The sequence below is a fragment of the Panthera leo genome, chromosome C2 (genome assembly GCF_018350215.1).
Source record: "Panthera leo isolate Ple1 chromosome C2, P.leo_Ple1_pat1.1, whole genome shotgun sequence".
NCBI lineage: Eukaryota > Metazoa > Chordata > Mammalia > Carnivora > Felidae > Panthera > Panthera leo.
The window spans coordinates 67,917,192-67,944,642 of record NC_056687.1 but is presented as its reverse complement, the minus strand read 5'-3'; the positions used below and the strand labels follow the sequence as shown (position 1 = coordinate 67,944,642).

The 27,451-nt window shown below is 40.2% G+C and overlaps 1 protein-coding gene across 4 annotated transcripts in view; it reads right to left on the bottom strand.

The window, feature by feature from the left end:
- PARP14 (poly(ADP-ribose) polymerase family member 14) overlaps positions 1 to 27,451 on the bottom strand; it is a 42,288-nt gene that overhangs the window by 6,538 nt on the left and 8,299 nt on the right. For all 4 annotated transcript variants that reach the window (XM_042954795.1, XM_042954792.1, XM_042954794.1 and 1 more), the window contains 11 exons: positions 25,136 to 25,378; positions 22,200 to 22,436; positions 15,496 to 17,744; positions 14,342 to 14,578; positions 13,570 to 13,791; positions 11,224 to 11,302; positions 8,406 to 8,555; positions 8,047 to 8,109; positions 7,109 to 7,276; positions 3,455 to 3,661; positions 169 to 768 (listed from right to left, as the gene is read on the bottom strand). In XM_042954795.1, coding sequence (XP_042810729.1) covers positions 169 to 768; positions 3,455 to 3,661; positions 7,109 to 7,276; positions 8,047 to 8,109; positions 8,406 to 8,555; positions 11,224 to 11,302; positions 13,570 to 13,791; positions 14,342 to 14,578; positions 15,496 to 17,744; positions 22,200 to 22,436; positions 25,136 to 25,378 — 4,455 coding nt within the window. The remainder of the gene's footprint in view (positions 1 to 168; positions 769 to 3,454; positions 3,662 to 7,108; positions 7,277 to 8,046; positions 8,110 to 8,405; positions 8,556 to 11,223; positions 11,303 to 13,569; positions 13,792 to 14,341; positions 14,579 to 15,495; positions 17,745 to 22,199; positions 22,437 to 25,135; positions 25,379 to 27,451) is intronic.

The following is a 27,451-nucleotide window of genomic DNA, read 5'->3' as shown; positions in this document are numbered from 1 at the left end:
GCTACGTTTCCCCAGTGCATTAAGCTCAGACACCAGGTTTTCTATTTTATCCCATAAGAGTTGCCTGAATTTGATCTGCTTGAGTACAATTTCGATGTATGTACCAAATAGTGTTAAGCCCAAAGTAGGGGTAAAATAATGGATCACAAGCACACAGGTTTGACTCACCTTCAGATTTCATGAGGCGCCGAACAGGTAAACTGCGTCCTCCTGCATCTATAGCACTGTACTTGCACAGGTCCACGGTGTAGGTCTGGTGATTAACTTTCACAACAGCTATCCTTTTTTTTGCCTTCCTTGCATTCTCCAATTGCAGATTGATTATTTTCTTAAAACTATGAAAAGTGTCTTTGTCATAATATTGCCATTCTACAAATTCACTGATAAAATCTGCCTGGGATTTCTGTTCTTTGGCCAATCTAATTCTCTTGATCATTTCCTCAATTGCATTTCTAGCCTCTGTCAAATCTTTGCCAATCCCAAAAACTTCAATCAGAGGTCTTTTACTGTCCAAGCAAATGGCAATATTTAAGTTCTCCTGCAGCTCATTCAATTTCTGATATTCTTTTTCATTAAAATCTTTGATACACTCATCTTCATTGGTGTAAGGACACAGTTCCTTTGTAATCAGATCCTGTATCCAGGTGAGAGCGTTTTCCACACATTTTACATTTTCACCACACACCTGAAAACTTGCTGATTCTGTTTTCTTTTTCAAAACCAAAGGATTCTGCTTTTGGGGAGATTGACTCGGGGATCCCATAAATGCTAAAAAAAGAAAAAGAAAAAGAAAAAAAAAAAGAAAAGCAAAGAAAGGAAGATTAGCTATTTCTCTCTCTCTCTCTCTTTTTGGTTACTGTGCTGTACATTAATCTCCAGGACTTATTTATCTTATAACTGGAAGTTTGTACCTTTTGTCCCTCTTCACCCATTTCATCCCTCCTCACCTCCCAATCCCACCCCCTGCTGCCTCTGGCAACCACCAATCTCTTCTCTGTATCTAACAGTTTGTTTGTATTTTAATATTCCACATATTAAGTGAGATCATCTTATTTCATTTAGCATAATGCCCTCAAGGTCCATCCATGTTGTCACAAATGGCTGGATTTCCTTTTTTATGGCTGAATAATATTCCATTGTCTGATATATATATATATATATATATATATATATATATATATATATGTGTGTGTGTGTGTGTGTGTATGTGTGTGTGTGTGTGTGTGTATATCACATTATCTTTATCCATTCATTTGTTGGTGGACACTTAGGTTTTTCCATGTCTTGGTTTTGTAAATACTACTGCAATGAATATGGGGGTACAGATAATCTTTTTAAGATAGTTTTATTATTATTACCTTAAGATAAATACCCAGAAGTGGAATTGCTGCATCATATGGTAGTTCTATTTCTAATTTTTTGAGGAACCTCCATACTGTTTTCCACAATGGCTGGACAAGTTTGCATTCCCACCAACAGTGCGTGAGGGTTTCTTTTCTCCATATCCTCCCCAACACTTGTTATTTCTTGTCTTTTTGATACTAGCCATTCTATCAGGTGAGGTGATTTCTCCTTAGGTTTTGATTTGCATTTCCCTGATGATTAGTGATGTTTATCACCTTTTTATGTGCCTGCTGGCCATCTGTATGTCTTCCTTAGAAAAGTGTCTATTCAGATCCTCTGCCCATTTTTAAATCCAATTATTTGTCTTCTCCTATTAAGTTGCACAGTTCTTTATATATTAACCCCTTTGTATATTAACCCCTATCAGATACATTATTTACAAATATTTTCTCCCATCCCATAGGTTGCCTTTTCATTTTGTTTATGGTTCCCTTTGCCATGAAAAGCTCTTCAGTTTGAGGTAGTCCCACTTGTTTATTTTCTGCTTTTGCTATTTGTGCTTTGGTGTCAAATCCAAAGAAAATCACTGCCAAGACTGATATCTAGGAGCTTACTCCCTGTTTTCTTCTAGAAGTGTTATGGTTTCAGATCTTTAATCCATCTTGAGTGGATTTTTGTGTATGGTGTAAGACAGTAATCCTGTTTCATTCTTTTGCATGGGGCTGTCCAGTTTTCCTAGCACCATTTATTTTAGCATATGTGCTGCTGAAGCAAGCACCCAAACACTATTTATTGAAGAGATATCCTTTCCCATTGGCTCCTTTGTTGTAAATTAATTGACCACACAGATGGTCCCCAACTTACAATGGTTCAACTTACTATTTGTCAACTTCATGATAGTATGCAAATCATACTCATTCAGTAGAAACTATACTTTGAACTTTGATCTTTACCTGAGCTGGTAATATGTGGTGGCATACTCTCTTGTGATGTGGGACACTGGCAGTGAGCCATAGCTTCCAGCCAGCCAGGCATTGTGAGGGTCAAAAACCACTACACTTACAACCATTCTGTACCTGTAAAGTCATTCCATTTTCACTTCCATTATAGTATTCAATAAATTACACGAGATGTTCAACACTTTTCTATAAAATAGGCTTGTGTCAGATGAGTTTATCCAACTCTAGTCTAATGTGTTCTGAGCATGTTTAAGGTGGGATAGGCTAAACTATGATGTTCAGTTGGTTAGGTGTGTTAAATGCATTTATGACTTATGACATTGTCAATTTACAGTGGGTTTATCAGGATGTAACCCCACTGTAGGTCAAAGAAGATATGTATATATGTGGATTTATTTTTGGGCTCTCTAATCTGTCCCATTAATCTGTTTTTATGCCAATGCCATACTGTTTTTATTACTATAGCTTCATAACATAGTTTGAAATCAGGAAGTGTGATGCCCCCAGCTTTGTTCTCCTTTCCTTTTTTCTTTCTTTCTTTCTTTCATGTGCATGAGCGAGTGCAAGCAAGGGAGGGGCAGAGAGAGAGAGAGGGAGAGAGAGAATCCCAAGAAGGCTCCAAGCTGCCAGCACAGAGCCCAATGCAGGGCTTGAACCCATGAACTGTAAGATCATGACCTGAGCCAAGATCAAGAGTCAGATGCTCAACTGACTGAGCCACCCAGGCTCCTCTGTTCTCTCTCAAGATTTCTCTGGTTATTAAGGGCCTTGTGGGTCTGTACAAATTTAAGACTGTTTGTTCTATTTCTGTGAAAAATGCCTTTGGAATTTTGATAGGGATCGCATGGAACCTGTGGATTGCTTTAGGTAGTATGGACATTTTAACAATACTAATTCTTCCAACCCATAAGGATGGTATATTTTTTCCATTTGTCATCTTCAATTTCTTTCATCAATGTCTCATAGTTTTCAGAGTATAGGTCTTTCACCTTCTTGGTTAAATTTATTCCTAGGTGTTTTGTTCTTTTTGATAAAATTGTAGATGGGATTATTTTCTTAATTTCTCTTTCTGATAGTTATGTTTAAGATTAGCTATTTCTCATGTGACATCCATATTAGGAATATGCATTTCATAAAAAAGGTCAACTCACATGTTAATTTAGACGGCAGAGACTGTTGGGGAGAAGTCAGAGATGGTTCTCTTTTTTTCATGCTGGCCCAAAACACGTCCAGTAGGTGAGGCATAAAGATAACAACTTTAACTTTTTTCACAGACCGGACAAATCCTTTTTGGATAAAGTCTTCAATGGCATCAATGATGGCATCAGCAACCATACCTGGGTCTTGTTTGGCATTTCCTAGAAAAGCAAATAATAAAAACAGGAAGGGGTAAAGACCCAACTGGGGAGGCTGAGCAGTAAGTTGGGGATTCCAGTCCTCACAGAATGAATGCCCCCCCTGCCCAACTCTTTCATCATCTCAGGCTTTTCTAGCAATGCACGGTCAAACACTTTTGAGGTCCTAGATGCAACAGGGAGCTTCTATTCCAGGATGTCAGGAAGTCACTAGCCCAACAATGAACAAAGGACCCAGAAATCTAACTTTTGGTTTCTGATGTTCATATCTACTCTGTTGAGCTGACCCTACCTCACTGTGTTCTGTGTTACAAGGATAATTAACTATTCTCAGCTCATTAGTGTCCTCAAAAGGTCCATAAAAAGCAAAATATTCTAATATATGTAGAAATATCATACTCTTTTTCTTTTTTGCTCAGAGTCACCTGACTATATGCATGTATCTTTATTCTTCCAGATGTCTTTGGGGACCTGATTTAAACTAAGCTAATATTGTAAGATACCTGGAGCTGTAAACTATCTGTTATAATCTATAATTCTTTGCACACAAGTTATCCATGAGCCTCTAGGAAATATTTTCTAGAACACTCAGTGAGATTTTAGCTGACCTTCTAGGTTTGAGGTGCCACCTAAGCAAGTCTTTTTCTTTGTATAGCACGTTCCATATCTTGTTTCGCAAGCCTAATGCCCAGGTAAGATCATGAAAAGTCCCTTGAAAAGTCCCATGAAAAGCCATGGAAGCAGTCGCATACAAATAAGTGGCAACTGGAAAATCACAATGGGGAGCAGTGTAAAAATCCCTTGACCAACCTGGTGTGGTAGACTAACAGCCCACTTGGATGTTCCCTGTTGACGGTGTCCACCTCTAATGCAGAAATGAGAGTAGACCACTCTGGCCTGGCTACATAGACACTTGTGGGAATGTAGACAAACCCTGTACAAAACTAAACAAATGGGTTTGTTCAGGTTTTTTTTTTTTATTAGATGATCAGGAAAAGAGATCAATTCTCCTTTGCAAAGCTATGGTTATCCCGTGATTTTTGGAAGATTTTAAATGGGAGTGTTCAGACACATTCATTCGCTGTCAACAAACATTTACTATGTCCCATCATGGGCTAGCTCTCAGCTAGGCACTTAGAACACAGAGGATGTGATATATGGGCATAAATAGGTATTCAACAGGTGAAGTAAGAGAAGCTGAGGGAAAGGCTATGCCTGATAGAACTGTAACAGGGGTTTGATATGCTTAGCCTGGTGTGTTCAGGGCAAAAGATCTGTTTTTGAGAAGGATAAATCTAGGGGTGGGTCTCCTCCACAGGAGCCCATATCTAGATAGGAGGCTATAATAAAAGTTTAGGCAAAATACCAGAGCTGAACAAAAAGAAGAGGCCAGAATGAAGAGTCAGGTACAGGGACTGAGAAGACAGTTGGGAAGTGAAGTCAGCAGGACCTAGTGACCAGCTGGGTTTATCTTTGACCCTGTGTTCCTTCTTTTTTGCCTCCCACCCACCAGTATGTGTGCATCATGAGTCGTGCTGTATTGCAGTAGTTTGTTTACATGTCTGTCTCTCACAGTAGGCTAGGTGCTCTTTATGGACTAGACCCTTTTCTGAGACATCTTTCTGTCTCCAGTGCCTAAACACAGTGCCTGGCACATGGCAGGCACTTGGTAAACATTTAATCAAATTAGTTAATAAGCTAATGAACATAGGAGTGATAAAGACTGTAGAGTCAAGGATTATAAGTAGAAAGTGATGCTTTTAACATGATCAGGGATACAAGAGGAAGGGCAGGTTCAGGGCAGAAGACAACAGAAGAAAGTTCATAGTCTACATTGAACTTGAGGTGCTTGCGAGTATCGCTGGACACCCACCCCTTCCCCCAGGCATGTGTCTGTAAGGAACCAGGGAGAGGGCTTCTTTTACTGCCAGAAGCTGTCTCAATCACAGTCCCAGTTCAACACATAAACACCACTAAAGGTCCTTAGTGCTTTAGTCTAAGGACCAAATCAGGTGGTGATAGAGACTGGTAAAGACAACAAGCAAGGAGAATCTGCTAACCTTGATTCATTTGTGCAGACCAGCAATGCAACCAGGTCAGTGGAAGAGACAACAGGTTTTCAGTAACCCAGAAATACTCAAACATGTGTACATTTATATAAAATGAAAACTGCCTCATTTCCTTGTTTTTTCTTGGGAAGGTCTATGCCACCCTTGAATTGTCTGATTTCTTGGCCCAAATAAAGTTTATGTAGAAATACAAGACCAGAGCTCAGAAGAAAAACCAATGGAGACAGAGACTGGTGAGTCATTAATGGGTGTTCATAAAAGATAGATACACAGATACATAGATAGAGATAGAGAGATAGAGAAACAGGCAGACAGACATGTTGGCTAATCTCCCAAGATTGGATAATACTACATGGGGAATGAAAACATAAAGGGACTATAAATTATACTTTCAGAAATAGGAAAGTAATAAAATAGGTGTAGCATTCCATGTGGGAACATTAAGAGGAATGGTAGAGAATTACAGAAATCAAAATAACAGAGGATTAGAAGAAGGCTCAGAAAATGACAAGGGTGGTTAAGTGTACTGAGCTAAGCTTTTGGAGGGCTTAGAATGCCAGTGGGCAACACTCAATTGCTGCACAATGGAATCACCAATCCAGGGCTCTTTGGGACCAATCAGCTATGTTCCACTTCAAGTCTGAGAATGTTTGCCTCCCGGACCAGCTCTCTTATGGAAAACTAAGCAGAAATTCCTAATCAATGCCCATGACTCAGATTCCTGGGAAAAGAGCTCAAAGAACATCACCTCACTAATGGTAAACCCAAAGCACCATCCTTATACATGAAGACCCACACAACTATTAAATAGTTTGAGGAAAACAAAAGAGGCAAGTAGGCTGAAAAGGGGAAATTTGGAGTTGAATTTATGACCCATTAGAACCAAAACCCATTAAGCTCTGGTGACTGAGAGGCTTCTGTGTGGACATGTCCTAAGGCCAACCCACGCAGCCAACTGTCCAAGAGGTGTAAGAAGAAGGCAGGAATATTCATCTGAGAGTCAGCAACTGCGAGGTGCAAGCGGATGCTCTGATGGAGCAGGGATGGAGAAGGGATGGAGCAAGAGGTTAAAGACTAAATAATGTAGGGGACAGAAAAGAGAGAGACTGAGGAATCAGACGGAATGGGTGGTTTCTTTCTTTTCTCTCCCTTCCTGTCTCTTCCCTACCAATTAGAGAGAGCAAATGTCACTCTAATTAATATTCAACACTGTCTTCAGTTTTCTTGATGTTTTCCTCTTACTTAAACCACCCACAGTCTTTGCTTACTCCCTCAGGGGGCTGCGTTGGAGTGAAGACCCTTACTCAGTCTCATCATTAACTATATTAACAGCACCAGATCCAAGGAAAGGTGGACGCCTTGATAGCCAGAGGTTACAAACCTGTCCCAATGGCTGGGAGGCAAATGGACGAGTAATTCCGTTTTTCACACTCTTGCAAAACATAGGAGATTGATCTCTTGACATTGTTTCCACCAATAACGTGAACAATATTTTTGCACCTCAATAATCCACCTTCGGTAATTATATAATCACTGTTGCCCTTTTGAACTGGGAAGCATAAAACAGAGAGGTACAAAATTAGATACTGAACCTACATTTTTTGTCTCTTTTTTTCATTTCATTTTATTTTGTTTTTTACTTTACATCCAAGTTAGTTAGCATATAGTGCAACAATGATTTCAGGACTAGATTCCTTAATGCCCCTTACCCATTTAGCCCATCCCCCCTCCCACAACCTCTCCAGTAACCCTCTGTTTGTTCTCCATATTTAAGAGTCTCTTATGTTTTGTCCCCCTCCCTGTTTTTATATTATTTTTGCTTCCTTTCCCTTGTGTTCATCTTTTCTATGTCTTAAAGTCCTTGTATGAGTGAAGACGTATGATATTTGTCTTTCTCTGACTGACTAATTTCGCTTAGCATAATACCCTCTGGTTCCATCCACGTAGTTGCAAGTGGCAAGATTTCATTCTTTTTGATTGCCAAGTAATACTCCATTGTATATATATGTACCACATCTTCTTTATTGAACCTACTCTTTGATTGTTTAGGAAGCAAAATGTTTGGTTTGGCACATAAAGCATTCTATGTGAATAAGAGACTCCTAAAATATGGTCTTTGATGAATCTTTTTTCTCTTTTTAACTGTGAGATTGCTTTTCACTTCTAATTGTCTATGCTTAGAAGTCTTTGGTCAAATGTATGATTTTAAGATTAATACGTTTTCTCCCCAATCCCAAGACTTTCCCCAGCCTCTCCAAAGCCTTCCATATTCAGCCTCCCACTTACAATTTTGAAGCAAAAAATAGTATTGTGCCTTACCTTGGCGAGAACATTCCATTTCCACATTTTGTCCAGCACATTCTAAAATTGCTTTGGACACCCCTACAGGAGAAAAAGCAAAGTTACAAACATGAATTTTAAAAAATGAAAATAATACATTTGAATCAGAATGATTGCCTCATTAACTAAAAGCTTTCCCGATCATCAAAGGAATCCTATCACCTGGTATTTCTGATAAGAAAGAAGAAAAATTTATAAACTACCAATTAGCAGAAACCGTGTCAAAATAATTTTAAAGTTATTAATTAACATTAATAAGCCAAAGTTGTAGAAACCAGTTTGTAGCAATTGTAGAATAGTTGACTATTACCCTACTCAAAATCTGACAAGTCAAGTACCTGCTTTGAGATTAAATGTCTTTGATGTTGAGTTTACAATCATATCTGCCTCTTCTTTGGTGATATCTCCAAAGGCCACTTGGAAGATGATGGGACCAATCATCATTTCATGCATTCCTACATCTGGGCTAAACCCAGTCCCATAGAAAACTGAGAAGAAAAATGGAGTCCATCACCAAGTTGGCAACAGTAAGAACAACTTAGATCACACACTCCTCACACGTGCTCCTCTCATACTTCTTCCCCCTCTCTGTGACTTCCGGCCCTTAACCAGCCCTGACTCTAAGCCCCAGTGATGGTCCATTTCTGAAAAAGGATTATAACATATAATACATATTGGGGCACCTGAGTGGTTCAGTCAGTTAAGCATCTGGCTCTTGATTTTGGCTCAGGTCATGATCTCATGGTTGGGGAGTTCAAGGCCCGCATCGCACTCTGCTCTGTGCACAGCCTGCTTGGGATTCTCTCTCTCTCCCTCACTCTCTGCCCCTCTTCTGCTCACACTGTCTCTGTCTCTATCAAAACAAAGAAATAAACTTTAAATATATATACATATAATAAATACATAAAATATATATTTATATATAAATATATATAAATAATATCTATTATATAAATATAATAGATATAACATAATACGTATCAAACATGACTTCTGCTGCTGGCCAGGGTGAAGTCAGGCCCCCTAGCATCTATTTCACTCATGATTTACAATTGAAAATGCAGGATAAATACAAAAAAGCCACTAACTGAGAACTGAAAAGTAAACAGCAGGCAGACTGGGGGAGGAAGTCAGTACTTGAAGAAGCCACCTGGAAGGGGAGGGGGAGTTTCTCATTTTATTTTGTTTTGAAATATTTCCTCTTTTCTCTCCCAGCACTGGCCCAAGGTGGCCCAGTTGCAGAACTACGCTATAAGAATTCCTGTCTTTGTGGCCAGAGGATTAGGAGAAAGGGTCCCTATGAGCTAAAGAGTATGAGAAGTAATCATCATGGTTGTCCATAATTTTTCTTTTTTAATTCAGGCCCTGACTCAAGGTGGGCCCAGTCACAGAACTCCACAGTGGTACCACAGGGAGCATTCTGTATTTCTGTCCAGAAGAATCCAGAGAAAGGGCCCTTATGGTCTGAAAAGTGTGTATGTATGGGCAATACCTGAGGCGCTCTCTCTCTCTCTCTCTCTCTCTCTCCCTCCCCCTCCCCCCCCCCTTCTCTCTCTCCCTCTCTCTCTCTCTCCACTTTGCCTACAAGGGCAATCTTACCATGCAAAATTATGAGGCAACCCAACAGGCAGCTTATACTCCCAGAGACGCTGTCTTTCTGGCCAGAGGATCTAGAAAATGGGCTCCCTTGAGCCAGAGAGTGCAGGAGTCCCAGACACGTGAGAGCTGGAGAAGGAAGCCCCTATTTTGTGTGTGAAGTGTGATAAATCCTGAACTCACACAGAGCTGCAAGTGTGGGAGCAGACCCAAGCAGCATAACAAAGGCTTTGAGAACTAAATTAACATTGGAACTGCTACCCACACAGAAGGTGAGACAGAACCTTAGAGTGAACTGAACGGACTGTCTGCTAGAACAAACAAAATGATCACCATTTTCCAGAGGATTTTTTTTGTTTTTGTTTTGTTTTGCTTTTTGAGAGACAGAGAGAGACAGAACATGAGCAGAGGAGGGGCAGAGAGAGAGAGAGACACGTAGAATCTGAAGCAGGCTCCAGGCTCTGAGCTGTCAGCACAGAGCCTGACGCAGGGCTTGAACCCACAAGCTGTTGAGATCATGACCTGAGCCAAAGTAGGATGCTTAACCGACTGAGCTAACCAGGTGCCCCAGAGGATTTTAACAGGACCCAAGTTTCACAGCATAACACTTAAAATGCCCAGTCTATAATCCAAAATTGTTTGTCATCCAAAGAACCAAGCAAATGTGATGAGTTCTCAAGGATAAAGACAATCAATTTCAGATGCTAATCTCAAGATGATCCAGATGTTGTAATTATCAGACCAAGACTTTAAAGCATCTGCTATAACTATGCTCCCTGAGGTCAAAGTAAACATAGTTGAATTCATGGAAATGATTTGGCATGAATGGAAAAAATAGGGGCCCTGCAGAGAAATATAAACTATTTTTAAAAAGAACCAAATGGACATTTTAGAGCTTAAAAATACAGTATCTGAAGTAAAAAAATTCACTGGATGGCTAGTGGACAGAGCAAAGAGTCCATGAACTTGGAAGTGGATCAAAAGAAATTATCCAATGTGAAGAACAGAGAGAGAAAAGAGATTTTAAAAAAAGAAAAAAAAGAGATCCTGGGGCCCTGTGGAATGCTATCAAAACACTTCACATTCTTGTTATCGGGGCACTGGAGAGAGATCAGTGTGGTAAAATAATTGAAGAAGAGACTGAAAAATTCCCAAATTTGATGGGAAACATACACATTCAGAATCAAGAAGCCTCAGCAAACTCCAAACAGGATAAACTCGAATATAGCAACAGCAAATTTGACAGAGGAGAAGCATTTGGTTGGTACTGTCTCTTTAAATCTATCTGTTTGAGAAAACATGCCACATCATCCTTAGAAAATGGTAGCCTTATTACTACTTAAAAATCCATTGTACAGGTTATATAATTTAGCCTACCTACTCTTTCACTTTAGGTCACATAAACACAGCCAGTGTCTTACATGCTCAGGTGTATGGGATATAATTTAATATCTTCTTTATCAGTAATTGATTCTTTCATAAAAAAACATCACTACCATCTTTCACTGAATAGTTACTTAGCAACTAGAAATAATTTCTCATTTAAAAGCTTTACTGAACCTTGTTTATCTTCAGCCTTGGGAATTTTGTCACTGACGAAATTTCCATTAGTCCTTCTGGCGAATTCATCTGAAAATGCCTGGAAATACAAAGACAGTTTTGACCACTACAATCCTCAGTAGATGAATAAATTTGATTCATCAGGGCTTTTGATCTTGAATGCACACATACTCAGGAGAGAACAACTCTCAAAGTGTTATTTTCATAATAGATTTTTAAAACTATGAAAATAATACATATAACTCTGTTTCTACAAATGCATTCTAGGAAAACTATTAAATATGTGAACAAAGATATAAATTATATATAAAGCATATTCATTACATGCTATTTATAACAGAGAAAATATAAAACAGTTTACAATCCAACAGGAAAATGGTTAAATAAATTTTAGTATATCCATGTGTTAGAATATTTAGTAGCCATTTCAAATCTCATTTTCAGGGGAGTCTAGGTGGCTCAGTCGGTTAAGCGTCTGACTATTGATTTCAGCTCAGGTCATGATCTCACAGTTCAGTTCATGAGTTTGAGCCCTACATTGGGCTCTGTGCTGACAGTACAGGGCCTGCTTGGGATTCTCTTTCTCCCTCTCTCCCTCTGCCCCTCCCCTACTTGCACTCACTCACTCTCTCTCTCTCTCTCTCTCTCTCTATAATTAAAAAAAAAAAAAAAAAAGTACACATGTATAAAAGAAGGCCAGGATGAAATTCAACTAAAAGAATGAATACATTTTGTATGGTTCAAATTTTCTACAATGAATATGTGTTGTTTTCATAATCAGTGAGAGCAGGTATCTTGCCAGTTGTTAAAAAAACCCGCAGTATTATGAGAAAGATAGTCACATGGACAGAAACACTTTATTTTTTAACTTCTTATTTGTACCAGGAGAGGAACCATTAGGGGAGTAGTCCTCTCTGGGATAAGAGGCTGGTGTATGTATTCTAGAGTTAGTGAGCCTGTGAATTCCATTTCTTTTCCTGTTAGTGACACCATCAAATCATCACTTTATTTCTCCTTTTAAACAAGCAGGAGAGATTTTTTGGGGGGGGGGAAAAAAAATGAGTAACTTTTTTGCTAAAAGACTGATACAGTAGCTGGAGGGGGCCAGGGAAGACTATAGAGCCAGGGTCTCAGGCTCATGGGCCTCTAGGGAAGCTCCATGTGTAAAGGTGAACAGCCGGTTGAAAGACTTTCCACAACCGAAGGGGGTTCTGGTATTTCTAGTTCCAACTCTCCTACCCACATGGGGATGTGCTGAGTTCATTCTAACCCCACCTTTTAGTTGTATCTCATCCTGACATTCTCCTCATGTTATTTACAAGACTACAACTGTTTTTTCTCCTATTTAGAGGACTACAACTTTTATATTATGTATTAAGATTTCCATGTTCATATGGAAGGGAATCCTATAGATTAAAAGAGGATTAAGGGATGTCAGCTCCACTGCAATATAGGGGCCTTATTTGGATTCTGATTAAAACAAACAAGCTATAAAAACAAAATAAGGCCTTTATGAGACAATTGGAAATCTGAACATCATTTGGTAATTGCTAAAATAATGAAATGATTTTCAATTTATTTTATGTGTGAAATAGCACTGTGGCCATGTTACCTTTCAAAAAGAATCCTATTGTTTAAAATAAAATAAACACTGAATTGTTTATGGGTAAAGTTATGTCTAGGATTTGCTCAAGAGACAAATACCATATGATTTCACTCATATGTGGAATTTAGGGGGAAAAAAAGATGAACACATGGGAAGAGGGGGCGGGAAGAGAGGGAAACAAACCACAAGAGACTCTTAAGGATAGTCAACAAACTGACGGTTGAGGGAGGGAGGTGGGGGGGGGGGGAAGGGCTAGATGGGTGATGGGTATACTAAGGAGGGCATTTGTTGTGATGAGCGCTGGGTGCTGTATGTAAGTGATGAACCACTAAATTCAATTCCTGAAACCAATATTTCACTTTATGGTAACTAAAATTTAAATTAAAAAGATAAATAAAAAGAAAAAAATAACATAGGAAGAGGGGAAATAAATAGAGATAGAAATGAAACATATTGGCCAGAGGTTGATAATTGTGATTGATGAGTAATGGGTACAGGGAATTCATTATACTATTTTGTCTACTTTCATTAATGCTTAAAAATTTCCTTAATAAGAAGTTAAATTTTTTTCCATATCCATAAATTTGCTTGAAATTTGCTGTGCTACAACTAGTCTACACTATTCCTTTACTTTCCCATGTATGGGAAATACATGGAAAAAACAACCTAATAGACCAAGAAGACATGTGAGAACATGAGGGCTCAGCTGCCAAAACAACCAGAAGTTAGTGAGATTGTACCTGAATATTTCCATGGTCACTCGGGTGCAGCAGAAAGTAAACCTCTTGTAAAGTTGTCAGTTGAGTCTTGCTACTAAATTTTAACACTTCTGAAATGATTAATTCAGCAAAAATGGTTTTAGGAAACCCCAAATTTCCTGTTCCTATGGCTGGAAATGCAATTGATTTCAAGGATAAGCTCTCAGTGATTTCCAAACATTTTCTGATTATGTCTCCCATGATCTGAAAGGCACAAAGCACAACTTTATGCATCTTTCCTAGAATTGGGAGTCAGAACAAAAAGGACAAAAATTTAGCAACTTTGACCGTGATCTCTGTCTACTCCTCCGCTTTCAACAGAGGTGAAGGGCAGTCAAAAAAAGGAAAGAAGAGTATAGGAGCTGATGAGGAAAAGAAAAAGAGAATGTCAGAGGCCCTCCAAAAAGATCCAAACTTACTCAGCAATGAAGATAAGAAGCAGGGCAAAAACTGTTCTAATCCTTCATCCTCTTCCATTCTCCATGCCCTCGCCTTGCTATCCCCACTGAGGACGCGCCATTTTCCATACCTCTTAATGAGCCCCAATAATGACTGGGCGCTATAATCAATTTATATTATTAACCAGTCTTCAGAAGTCAGCTAGGGCTAAAACAAAACAAAACAAAACAAAACAAAACAAACAGCCCAAATGATAGAACCTGCTGAGAATGTGACAGAGAGGCAAGCTACATTACCCTGAGAGGAGGGTCCAGAAGGCTACCCAATTTCCTAGAGAACCTAACTCCTGGCCCACCTTGTATGAAGATGTGCTGTCATCTCTCCAGTTCGGAGCCACCACGTGAAGCACACGGCGGCAGTGCAGACTGTGTCCGCTGGTTTGGAGAACTGTGCCCATGCCAACAATTGCCATTTGTCCGACAATGTTCAATTCCTCCTGGAGCTTTGGCCCAGCTTTTGCCAGGAGGGCCTGAGAAAGGGGCCCTCTATTAAGCTCAAGATCCATGGGAATGGAGTTGACAAGAACATCAGCCTTAAAGAGAAAGCCAACAATTTGTCTCAGATGCTAACAAAAAGCATTCATCAAGGAGGACTATGTTTGAGCCACGTGCTTGGCACGATGAGGGGGAAACTAAGATGATTAATTTCAGAGGTTGAAATGCCATCCAAGGCAAAGGGTTACTAGAAGCTTATTTAATTAACACTCTAGGACAACAGAGAGCTGTCAAAAAGCAATATATAAATAGTATGGGGTCACTGAAGCAGCACAGAGGAAGTGACTTCTGGGGTCTAGAAAACGGGAATCCCTGCAGCAGGCAGAGGAAGACAGGACAGTCATCTGGGAGGGGGCCAGCATGAACATAAGCCCGGTACGTTTGAGCTGTGAGCAGATTGGTTGGACCTGATAGAGACTTTCTAAATCAGGCTAGATTAAGGCACCAAGAGAAGAGAGGAGAGGGAATGTGACCAAGCGATGTTCACAGCTGCCCCGCATGGGTCACTGAGGAGTAACGTGGCTCACCCTGGTTCAGCGCCATTGACAAGATTCCTGTCCTCTGCCCTCATCAAATATTCTAATTTTTCTGTATCTGCTCTCTGTAAATTTGACAGGAAATTAACCTTAGATTTGCCAAAATATGACAGGTATAAAGGCACTGAAAAAGTATAAATGTGTAAGTGGTGAGGTTAAGTGTAAATGTAAGATCTTCCTGTGGGTTTTCACATTTACCGGAGACCTAGCGATCTGAATACACTTGCAGTCCCCACGGTTAACTGGCCAATCGCTGTTAGTAAATGCCTCAATGAAGCAGCCCAGTTTTCTGAGGAAACCGGTTTTGAGGCCGGGAGGGCAGGCATGGGATTCTTTCCCTCGATCCTAATCTTCCTTTGGCAACAGGCTAACTGGAGTCACAGCACCTTGGTGGGTGTTCTGTAGGTAGGGACACTCACCGTAGCACTCTGCACATCCCCTTTCACCAGCAGGAGCCTCAGATTTCCCTGGGACAATGACATTTGTCCGTTTCCATGAACTGTTACCAAGCTGGGCTGGACTGCTGCGGGTAAACTGGGCAGCGAAGCGGCAACAGACAGGGAGTCTTCAAATACAGTTTTCACTGTCTCTGCAAAGGCCTCCACAGCCTTCTCTGCTGTATCCACAAGGTAAATCTCTTTCAAGGTATTTCCATCCTGGTTAAGCTGGAAGTTTTTCTTGATAGCCAAAACAATAGTCTTCACACACCGGGCTAAGGGAAAGCCAAAGACTCCAGAGCTGATAGCAGGGATGGCTATGGATCGGTACTTGTATTTTGCAGCCAAATGGAGACTTTCTTCTATAGCTTTCTTTAACTGGAGCACACACTTCAGGGCCTCATCTCCCTTCCACTTGGGCCCCACGGCATGAATCACATGCCGGTATGGGAGCTTTCCTGCTTTGGAGATGACGGCACGGCCAGGGGGGATCTTGCCCATCTTCTTCGCTATCTGGTCACAGTCTGCTTGGAGCTCAGGGCCAGCTGCTTTAGAAAGAGCAGCCGCTAGGCCGCCAGAGAGCTTCAGGTCCTCATTTGCAGTGCTCACCACCACTTCCACAGGAAACTGTGTCAAGTCGCCCTGTTGCACAATCAGAGAGACTCCAGGGGCCAGCTCTGCCCGAGAAGAGCACTTCTGTCCATCAGTGCCACCTCCCTCCTTCTTCCCTCCGTTCTCCTGTAGTTCAATGAAACATCCAAATAACCGTTTGACTTCACTTTTATAATACTGTGCTTTCTCCTGGAAGAACTGGCTGACTCCTGGCTTATCAATATGGATGCTTTCAACACAGATGGATTCCCAGGCTTGCTTGATGATGTGCATGCCGTCCAGGACTTTAGCCTTTGGGCCAATTAGTAAAATGCCTTTTTTTTTATTCTCAGCATTGAAAATTACTTGAACATTTGTCTTCTTTATCTTTTGCCAGAATGGCTTTTTTTCTGTCTTCAAATAATCAATGATTATGGAAGGCTCTATTTCAACCAATCTCTCTATTTTCGTGTGTTCTTCCACAAAGTCAAAAAGCAAGCTATAGGTTTCATTCACTTCTCTCACACAGCCTGCAATGATAACCTCAGCTTTGGTTCCTGAAGTTAACTCATCGATTATTACAGTCTTTGACGAGGAATTATGTTTCTTATGCAATCTGCGAGTGAGCCCTTTCCATTTCTTGCCATTAAGAATGTCCTTGTCCTCAATGTCTATGCGCTTAGAACTTAAGGCACTGACCATTTGCTTTTCAGCATCTAATAGGACTTCAGAGAAATAGCTGGTTAGAAGAACAGCTGTACCCTCTAGCTCATAAACAGCAAGAATTTTCTGTGCTATAAAAAGAGACTTAGAGAATTCTGTACAGTCTACTTTTTGCAAAAATTGAAAAATCTCGGGGGGAAGCTGGATGTTTTTTTGAGCCATGGTGTACATCTTTTTCTGTATTTCACACTTTGCTTTATACACATCTGTGCGGAGTCCTTTGAAGCTCATGTGTTGAGAAGCTTCATCATAAGACATCTCCATCTCTGGGCACTCAGTGCGGAGACGCTCCAGGATGCCACTGTGACACAAAAGAGAATACCTTCCTGGAGCAATGGCCACTTTTTCCTTTACACTTTGCTCTTCTTTTTTAATTTTTTGAATTGTACTTTCTATTAATTCCTTGATTTGTGGCTCAATATTCTGTACATCCTCTGATTTCCCTACTAAGGTTACAACCCCCATAAGTGTATCAAATTCAGTCAAAATCCTGTCGTCTTCTAAACTATTTTTTATGGTGTCCCACACTATGGGATCCACTTTCAATGGGGTGACTTTATATTTAGACCTGATGCTAGAGAATGCTGTGGAAACATCTTTCCGCCAAGTCCTGATCCTTAGTCTACCTAGACTGAATAATGTGGTTGCAGGTCTGATGGTAACTTCACCACTGAGTTCGGACCACATTAGTTCAGAGTGACAACGCCTCACTTCTTCATTTATCTCATCCATCAGATGGTGCTTTTTCTTCAAGAATCTCCATAAGGGAAGATCTAACGATTCTCTGAATGGTGCTGGAAGCTTAATCAGAGGTTTTTCCTTTCCGTACAAGGCCGTGCCCAAAGAGGCATAGTACGGAAACACAGAGAGCGGCATATTACTGAGGTCAAGTTTCTTGGTCGTGATGGTGTGTAACACTTAAAAGGAAAGAAACAAATAAAGTAATCCCAGAGTAATGTATTTCAAGTGAAAAAAAAATCTTTTCTATTAGAGAAAAAAAAGCCTCGTGTTTGTAGAACTTTGATGTTATAACATGCTATTAAAAAGCATGTTATTATGCTCAAATATAAATAGATTTGTATTAATACTGCATAGGTATCCCTTGTTTAATGGAATACTTTCCAACCAAGATCACCCTATGGTGAAATTCTGCTAAGCAAATTCTATCTTCTTTTTATTTTATTTTATTTTTAAGTAATCTCTACACCCATCATAGGTCTCAAACTTATAGCCCTGAGATCAAGAGTCGCGTGCCCCACTGATTGAGCCAGCCAGGCACCCCTCTATTTTCTGTTTTCTGGTAACACTGATATATCACCACCAGATTAACAAATAGATAAGAATTTGTTCACAAGTATGGGGGCAATGTTTGGTCCCAGTGTAAAGAATGTTCTGGTGCTGAAAGCAAAGCTCACGTAAGAATCATGCTATTTGCTGCTTCTTATACAGTCTCACAATTTTAGGCTTCATAGATGATTTAGATTCCATTAATACCTCTAAGAGGGGGAGCATAATAATAATTACCATAGCTTACCATGTGTCAGACACCATTTTAAGTGCTTTACATATATTTATTTATTTAATCCTCACAATAACCCTTTGAGATAGAGACACTATTATTATCATCCCTATTTACAAATGATAAAACTGATGCTAGGAAAGGTTAGAGAACTCAAATAGGGTCATCTAATATTAGTATTATCTAAGATTTGAGCCAGTGTCTAACTCTCAAGCCAATGCTCCTGCTCCTTTACCAGGGGTTCCAAAGAGGATCACCTCCTAGTCATTAGAAAGCCCAACCCCAAGGATTCTGATTCAGTAGGTTCTGAACCTCCCCTTGTCCCTGCTATGACCCCCTCTCCTGCCACTTCTACTGGGAAAGTTCCTAGGGTGGGATGTGTGTGTGTGTGTGTGTGTGTGTGTGTGTGTGTGTGTGTGTGGGCGGGTACTCTTCTTCCCAAAGCCCCTCTTCATTTTGTGTTAGTTATTAGATGGGCACAAGAGGTCTAAGAAGGAAGGGAATTAGAATGAACTCCAGTAACAAGTTGAATTAAAATAGCATCCTTGTATAAAGGTGTTAAAAATAATTTCCCCTTGTGCATGATTGTCTCTTAGGCCTGGAGCCAGACATCATGAAAAGGATGTGGCCTTCAGAGGTCATTACACATAATATGAACTTCCCAACATGGCTTTGTGCAGGATCCAAGCCTGGGCAGGATCACTAATGTGATCAAAAAGACAAGAAATAACAAGCATTGGCAAGGATGTGGAGAAAAAGGAACCTTCATGTACTGTTGGTAGGAATGTAAATTGGTGAAGCCAATGTGGAAAACAGTATTGAGATTCCTCAAAACATAAAACATAGAAAGACCAGACAGTCCAGTAATTCTACTACTGGGTATTTACTGAAACCAAACAAAAAAAAACCCTACTAATTAAAAAGATACATGTACCACTATGTTTATGGCAGCATTATTTACAATAGCCAAGATATGGAAACAACCTAAGTGGCCACTGACAGACGAATGGATTAAGAAGATGTGATTATACACACACACACACACACACACACACACACACACACACACACGATGGAATATTAATTAGCCGTAAAAAAACAATGAGCTCTTGCCATTTGTGACAACACAGATGGACCTAGAGGGTATTGTGCTAAGTGAAATAAGTCAGAGAAAGACAAATGCCGTATGATTTCACTTTTATGTGGAGTCTAAAAAACAAAACAAATGGGAGCACCTAGGTGGCTCATGTCATGATCTCATGGTTTGTGAGTTGGAGCCCCACATCAGGCTCTCTTCTGTCCCCCTCTCTCTGCCCCTCCCTTGCTTGTACTCTCCCAAAAATAAATAAATACTTGAAAAACAAAACAAATGAACAAACAAGCAGACCAATAAATACAGAGAACAAAAAACTGATGATTGCCAAAGGGAAGTGGGTTGGAGGATGGGCAAAATGGATAAAGGGGAGTGGGAGATACATTCCAGCTACGGAATCAGTAAGTCACAGGGATGAAAGGTATAGCATAGGGAATACAGTCAGTGATATTGCGATAGCCCTGTATGGTGACAGTAGCTACACCATACAGTGAGCAGAGGATAAGGTATAGAGTTGTTGAATCCCTATGTTGAACATCTAAACCTAATGTAACATTGTGTGTCAACTATATTTCAATAAAAAATATATTTAAAATAATAAAGTAATTAAGTAATTTGCCCAAGATCACAAAGCTAATAAGCATCAAAGCCAGGATCTGTCTGACCCAAGAATCATCACAGATGACTCCTTATTGTGGCTTAAATTCTCCACCCTGTTTCCTTCTCTGTACAAGAAAAAGTAACTATATGTAAGTTATTACTAGGATTCAGTGAAATACTGTGATAGAAAATACAACAAAAGATCTCACCTATAACAGGTATTCAATAAGAGTTCCTTCTCTTAAGGGGCGCCTGGATGGCTTGGTTGGTTAGGCATCCAACTCTTGGTTTTGACTCAGGCCATGATCTCATGGTTCAGGAGTTGGGCTTTGTGCTGGCAATGCAGAGCCTGCTTGGAATTCTTGGTCTCTGCCCCTCCCTGCTCACTCTCTCTCTCAAAACAAATAAATAAACATTTTTTTAAAAGTCTGGAACAGTTCCCCTCTCCTTAAAAAAAAAAGAGTTCCTTTCCTTAAGATTTTGTGAATCAGGCTTTGTAAAATTGAACAAAATAATTTTAGAGTAAGTGCCTTACTTATTCCTCTTAAATAATCTGCATAAAATGTAGACTGCTAAATAAATTATCCTTTTAATCCAGCTTTAGCTACAGTTTGCCTCATTACTAATAACCTGTTGTAAGTGGTGAGATGGCCCATAAGAAAAATTAATGGTATAGGTGAGCGGGAGATTAGGAAAGAGTGGAGAATTTAAGAGCATAGATTAGGGTCCAGTCTAGCCATGTTCAAATCCTGGCTCTATCATGTACTAGCTGTGTAACCTTGGTCAAGTTATTTGACATTTCTCTGCTGCAGTTTCTCATTTGTAAAATAGGAATTACAGTAATAGCAATGCCCATAAAGCAGTGCCTGTGAATGTATTTTGTAGCACCTTGCAGGGTTATGCAAATGTAAGTCATCATCACGAGAAGGAGCAGCCAGAGAAAGAAAGGGAAGATCAGTATATCTCAGACCACAGAGAACACAGAGTTTGTGGGTTTAGAGGAAAAGGCATGGTCAACACAGTCAGACAGCATCAAGAGGTCAGGGTGAAGGGGAACCTCTGAGAGTACCCTGCTGTTCACAGATGCAGCTCTGCATAAAGTAACCCAGATTAAGCAGTTCCTGTTATTAGCCATACAGAATGTAATGTAGACATTCTGAGGACACAGTCAACTGCCCAAGCCTTCAAGAGGTTGGAAGCCCCACCATAAACTGGGAAGTTAACTTCTAGAGTAGACAGCTGTTAATCCCAAACCCAGGCTCAGGGAGATTTAAAGAAATTGTGACAGAAGCTCCTCTTTTGTCCCCTTGTCCAAGGAATACTAGGAATTTCATTCCATTTTAATCTAAACCATACCTTCACCCGTTTCCCTAACTCATCAAAGCCCAAGGGAGCTTCCTTCCCCTATGCCCATGAAGCAGTTTATCTTCAGTGGGTGGAATACCACGTGATCCTGTCTCATGCTCCCCCTGGTAATCCCAAACTCACTGTTCCTTCTTTCCCTAAAATGTCTGACCCCCTAATTCCTACTCCTCAGCCTTCACCTCTGAGCATCAAGTGGAATCTCTGCGCTGACTTTGCACATGCCTCGGAGAACTGGCAATCTAATATCCACAAAACCCTCAGAAGTGTTTCCCTGAGATTCAGCTGGACATGGTTTTCACAGGGTTGCTGCAAAGAACTATCAAGCAGGCATCCAATGGATGCCACTAACCACCCCTATTAATTTCTGAATGATGATACTGACAGGTGAAAGGGGAAGTAGTGATACTTTATAGGAACTGTATGTGTTTCTGAGCATTTCTTTACCTAATCTTGTGGAAATTAACTTGAAAATTTCTACCAAGTATACAGCTAAAACACAGATCACCTCTTCTTTAATACAGTATTTCAAAGATTCTAAGAATTATGTATTTTCCATTATAGGTAGAGACTCATGAGAGAATCTCCTTATGTCTTCAGCATTGCTTCTCTAATGTTTAAATCACTGGGCCCATTAACTGTGATATCCCAGATGAATGGGATTACTAATTGGATTTCCAATGAAATTTATGAATAAAAAATAACATGCATCAGAACTCAACTGATAACTATTAAGATCCGCTAAAACAGTTTAGATTATGTCAGGTAGGTTTATAATGTCAAGCTCATAGATATTACCTTTTTTGTCAAAAAACTCAATCAGAGCTGAACTCTCTTCAGGCAAACACTGAATCCTGGCAATTCTTCCTCCTCCATATAGAGGATTTTCAAATAAACATTTCAAATTATAGTCATCAGCCCCAGGTGGCAGGTTTTCAACCCTGATTGTTTTTGTCACTTCCAGAAGTCGTGGAGAAAGTTGAAGTTGTTTCACTGAATGGTGCCTGGCACAATCATCAACAAATTTCACAGCATCTACAAATCAAAATTAATCAATCAGAAAATTATGATTATATCTTTATATTATACAGAAGAAACTGTCTGAATATTAGTTGAGATAAAGGAGATAGATAAACACTCAATTTTTAGAGGCAATATTTTATTTTTATATGAGGATTTACATGCTTAAAACTCCTGGTCTCTGAACAGCGATACACATATGAATGTTTTACCTGGATTACTGCCACTGAGCTGTGTCCCTGCTTCCAGTCACAGCCCTCCCTCACCCCACTTGACATCTTACCCCTACCGGAGAGCTCTGTCTACAATACAAATCGTCTCATTTCACTTCTTTCTCAAGTCCTACATTGGCTCCCCATTACCTGTAGGCAGCAAGCATCAGTTCACACTCCTCAGCTAGGCTAAAAATGCCCTTGTTTGGCTATTTGAGTCTAAACTAATTTCCAAACATCACCTCTGGTTATTCTCTGCCATTCGTTTTATTTTCCATACTGCCAAAAAACCTAGTCATTATTTTGAAATCCTCATTCCCTTTTGCCTCCATATATACAATTTCCTATGCCTGAAATGCCCTTCTCTGATTTAAAAAAAAAATATCCTTGTCCTATTCCTCCTTCAGGACTCAGCCTGATTATCTCTTTGAAATTCATGGATATTGATGGTGGACCCACAATGTGACAGGTACTCTGCTAGGATCTGGGGATAAAGAAATGAGTGTAACAAGTCCTTGAAAGTTCACCACCTAGGAGGGAAGGAATCTTGAAAGCAAACAAAGGACCTATTGTAGGATCAGATGAGGCAGGAAGACAAATACAGGGAATCCCGCAAGGATCCCCAGAGAAAGTGGATGCTGATCTGAATTCTGAAAGATAAAGAAGAGATTAGCAGACAGATAAGGGGAGGAAACATTTCAGACAGAGAGAAGAGCAGTGGCAGGAAACAACAGTGTACCAGGGACCCGGCAGACTGGGATCACTGGAGTATAAACTTCATAGGCAAGCAAAGGCAAAACCAAGCCACCTTGTTTGGGTTCCCCTTCCTCCCATTCCCCACAGCCTGCTGCTCATGGCTTCACCTCTTGCATCTGCCATTTTTCATTTACATATGGGTCTCCAACTCCATTTGAGGTCCTCAAGAGCAGGAACCAAGAATTATTCATCTCTGTACCCATAGCACCTAGCCTGGCACATAGTAGATATTTAAGAGTTTTGATTAATGAACAAAAGCAGGGCCATTTAGTTTTACCTTTATAAGAAATAATTATAAATTTGATATAAGAATAGCTCTTTCTTGAATCCTTATCATGTCTTAGATACTATATCTAAGAGCTTTGCAAACATTATCTCATTTAATCCTCTTAGAAATCATTTCAGGTAGCTACTACTTTCTCCATTTTACAGATAAGAAAAGTAAAGCACAGAGGGTAGTAACTCAGACAACCTCAGATAAGTGGTCAAATGTTGGAGCTAGAGTTCTGACTTTGTGACCTGTGCTCTTATTTAACCATTCTACTACTATGGCCACGGAATAGCGAAGGCTTGGAATTGGGAAATTTTCTTGTCCTTCTGAAGACGACTCCTCCCACAGACCTTGAAAAGCATTCATTTCCTGCATCCCATCCACTTACCCTCCCGCCTACGTGATGACCATGAAAGTACTAAGAAAATATATTGTAAAGGAGATAAGTGAACAGGGCTGCCTGGGTTCAAATCCAAGAATTTATTAGCATCCTGGCACCTCTGTCTCCTCAACTGTAAAATGAGGAATAATAATAATGATCTCAAAAGGTTGTTGAGGAGCTCAGTTGGTTAAGCATCCGATTCTTGATTTTCGCTCAGGTCATGACCTCCTGGTTTGTGAGCTCGAGCCCCACATCGGGCTTCACACTGACAGTGTGAAGCCTGCCTGAGATTCTCTCTCTCTTCCTTTCCCTGCCCCTAGACCCCTCTCTCAAAGTAAATAAACAAACAAAAAAAAAAGGTTGTTGAAAAGAAATAAATACCTGTACTGAGCTTACCATAGTACCTGACTTATAGTATCACTATATGACTGCCTGCTATTATTATTACCTTCCAATAAGTCCAGTTTGGTAACACGTATCAATATTTACTTATCCCAATAAGATAACACATGTGAAAATGCGGACTCCTCTGCCTGGAATCACTTTAATTTTTTTCTTTTAATGTTTATTTATTTCAAGAGAGAGAGCATGAGTGGGGGAAGGGCAGAGGGAGAGGGAGAAGAAGAGAGAGAATCCCAAACAAGCTCTGTGCTGTCAGCCCGATGTGGGGCTGGATCTCACAAACCAGGAGATCATGACCTGAGCTGAAATCAAGAGTCGGACGTTTAACTGACGGAGCCACCCAGGTGGAATCACTTTAATAACCTTAGACTTTAGATTTCTATTTGGGTGTGTTGTCTCTGTCTCTGTCCCTCTCTCTCTCTCTTTCACACACACACACACACACACACACACACACACACACACACACACCCCACTCATACACTAAAGTCTGATTTACTGTATATATCAGAATTTAGTTTTAAAACAAAGTTGCTTCTCTTTCAAAATAAAAAAGCATCGATATTAACTTGGAGTCCTCTCCTACTAGCTACTGGAAAGAGTCCAACTTTCAAAGACATTAGCTGGATGTCTCAAATCCCAAAGTGTGGTGCAAAGAAAGATAGGTAAATACAGCATCACTTGATCTTACCTATACATTTTTGAAAGGTAACTACAGCAACATCAAAATCTCGTATTACTTCCACTTGAAAATCAGCATTGGACAGGCCACTTATGTTCTCCACTAGCAAGGTTAACATTATATCAGTTACATTTGCCTTGAGATTTTCAAATGCAACCAAAGAGGAAATATTTTCACATTCTTCTGAGGTATCTTCCACTTTTTCTGATCTTCTGTTGAGAGAAAGTTTTGTATCCAATTCTTCTGACACATCTGATTTTAGAAGGACAAAAAGATACAAGATGTTATATTAATCTACCATGATCTTAGCAAAGTAAATTATCTTAAGACACTGTCCTCTTTCCTTCTCATTCTCTTGGCTAACTCAAACAGATTTTAGAAAGCTTTTTGCTTAATGTAATTAAAAGTAAAATGGAGCAGGGTACCTGGGTGGCTCAGTTGGTTGAGTGTACAACTTCGGCTCAGGTCATGATCTCACAGTTCATGAGTTTGAGCCCCGCATCTGGCTCTGTGCTGACAGCTCGGAGCCTGGAGCCTGCTTCAGATTCTGTGTCTCCCTCTCTGCCCCTCCCCCACTCTCTCTCTCTCTCTCTCTCTCTCTCTCTCTCTGTCTCTCTCTCAAAAATAAGTAAACATTAAAATTTTTTTTAAATAAATAAAATGGAGCACTTAACAGTCTATTGTTATTATTAAGTTTGATTTTATTATATCCTTTCCTGCCTTGTCTCTCTGAGGAACCTGCCTTTTGTAGTATTTGACACATGCTTCTATCAAGCACCTTATTATAGTTATTGAAGTCAGCTTCTCAAAAGCAAGGGATATATTTATTCATCCTGTATTGCTGGCACATAGTATATTCTTGAGGTTCAATAGCATTTGCTGAATTGGAGATTTACTGCTTGGGCCACTGGAGGAAAGCGAGAATATCTTACGATGCCCATGTAACACGTTATGCTCTGAAAAGTATTAAGTTTTCATCACCGAAGAGAAAAAAAGGATACTTGCTGAATGACCAAGGAAGACACATAGAAAGTAAAATTGCCTAGAGAGCTGTATGTATATGTCAAGCTCACTGAACAGCAATCACCCCAGCCAGCTTATTCCTCTCCGCTGTTGGCCCTAAGTGAGTTCCATCTCTGTATCAGGTCAGTCTCACTCAGACCTCACTCACTCACTGCAGCATGATGTGTATAAGATCTTTAGACGTTCTGTGAGTGACTATTCAGTTGGGGCCCTTATTATATTCAAGGCACTAGAGGTGTACAGAGGGATGCATACACAAAACATGAGATAAGGAACTTACAGATTTTTCTCATGGAGGCATACAAGAAAAATGACAAAGGGAACCGACATTTGTAAAGGTTTATTATGACAGAGTAAAATGCTCTGTGCTCACCAAATCCATTTTGTTTTCTCTCTGAGCAACATTTCCCAGACTCCCCACAGTCAAGCTCATGTGGCTAATGGGATACGTGTGGAAGTGTGAAGTGTACTTCCAAGCCTGGCCAGTACAAATCTCCTTTATGTGACTCTCCATTCTCCCTTGCAGTGACTTTGGAGGCCACATATCAATAGTAATATTGTCAAAAGATGGAAGGGATCTGGGATTCCTGAATGACTGTGAAGCAGTCTAGACTCCCCCACTCCCCAGCTGCCAACTATATCGACCTATGATTTGTTACCCCAGTCGGATCACCCTCACACATACTCCTGTTACATGCTAGATGTAACACCACACACACATATACACATTCATGCCAAATAAAAATTGGCTTGAGGATTCAATAATAACCTAAATTATCTTTCAATGAGACAGATGTCATGAAGCAGGAGGACTGCTGAGCTGGGGATGAGGTTGCCTGAGTTCAAGCCCTGACTCAGCCACTCTTTAGCCATGTGACCTCAGGCATGTCTCTTTACAAAATGAAGAGTATTGGATTAACCGAATGGTTAGAGCCTTTCCAGCGACATAAGCTTCTATGACTATTAGAAGCTCCATCACAAGAGAGGCTTGAGGCTTGGTTAACTGCCAAATAAAGAGCATCAACAATCCATCCAGGAGTCCGAGAGAGAATGAATCGGACTGGGCTGCCTTGGAAAGCCTTCAGAGAAAAGGGGAGGCTGAGTGGATCTTGAAAGCTCTCTAGAGTGTAGGTAGAGAGAAGTGGGATGGAAGGGGTCGTAAGCAATAGAAGTACAGGCAGGGTGCTGTGACTGCCCCAAACTACTTAGGAAAAGGTGATCTGACTGATGAAGCTCAAGGAGCACTTGTGTGCAGACAAAAGTGAGGCCAAAAAAAATCGTCTTTGTCCAGAATGTGGTGTG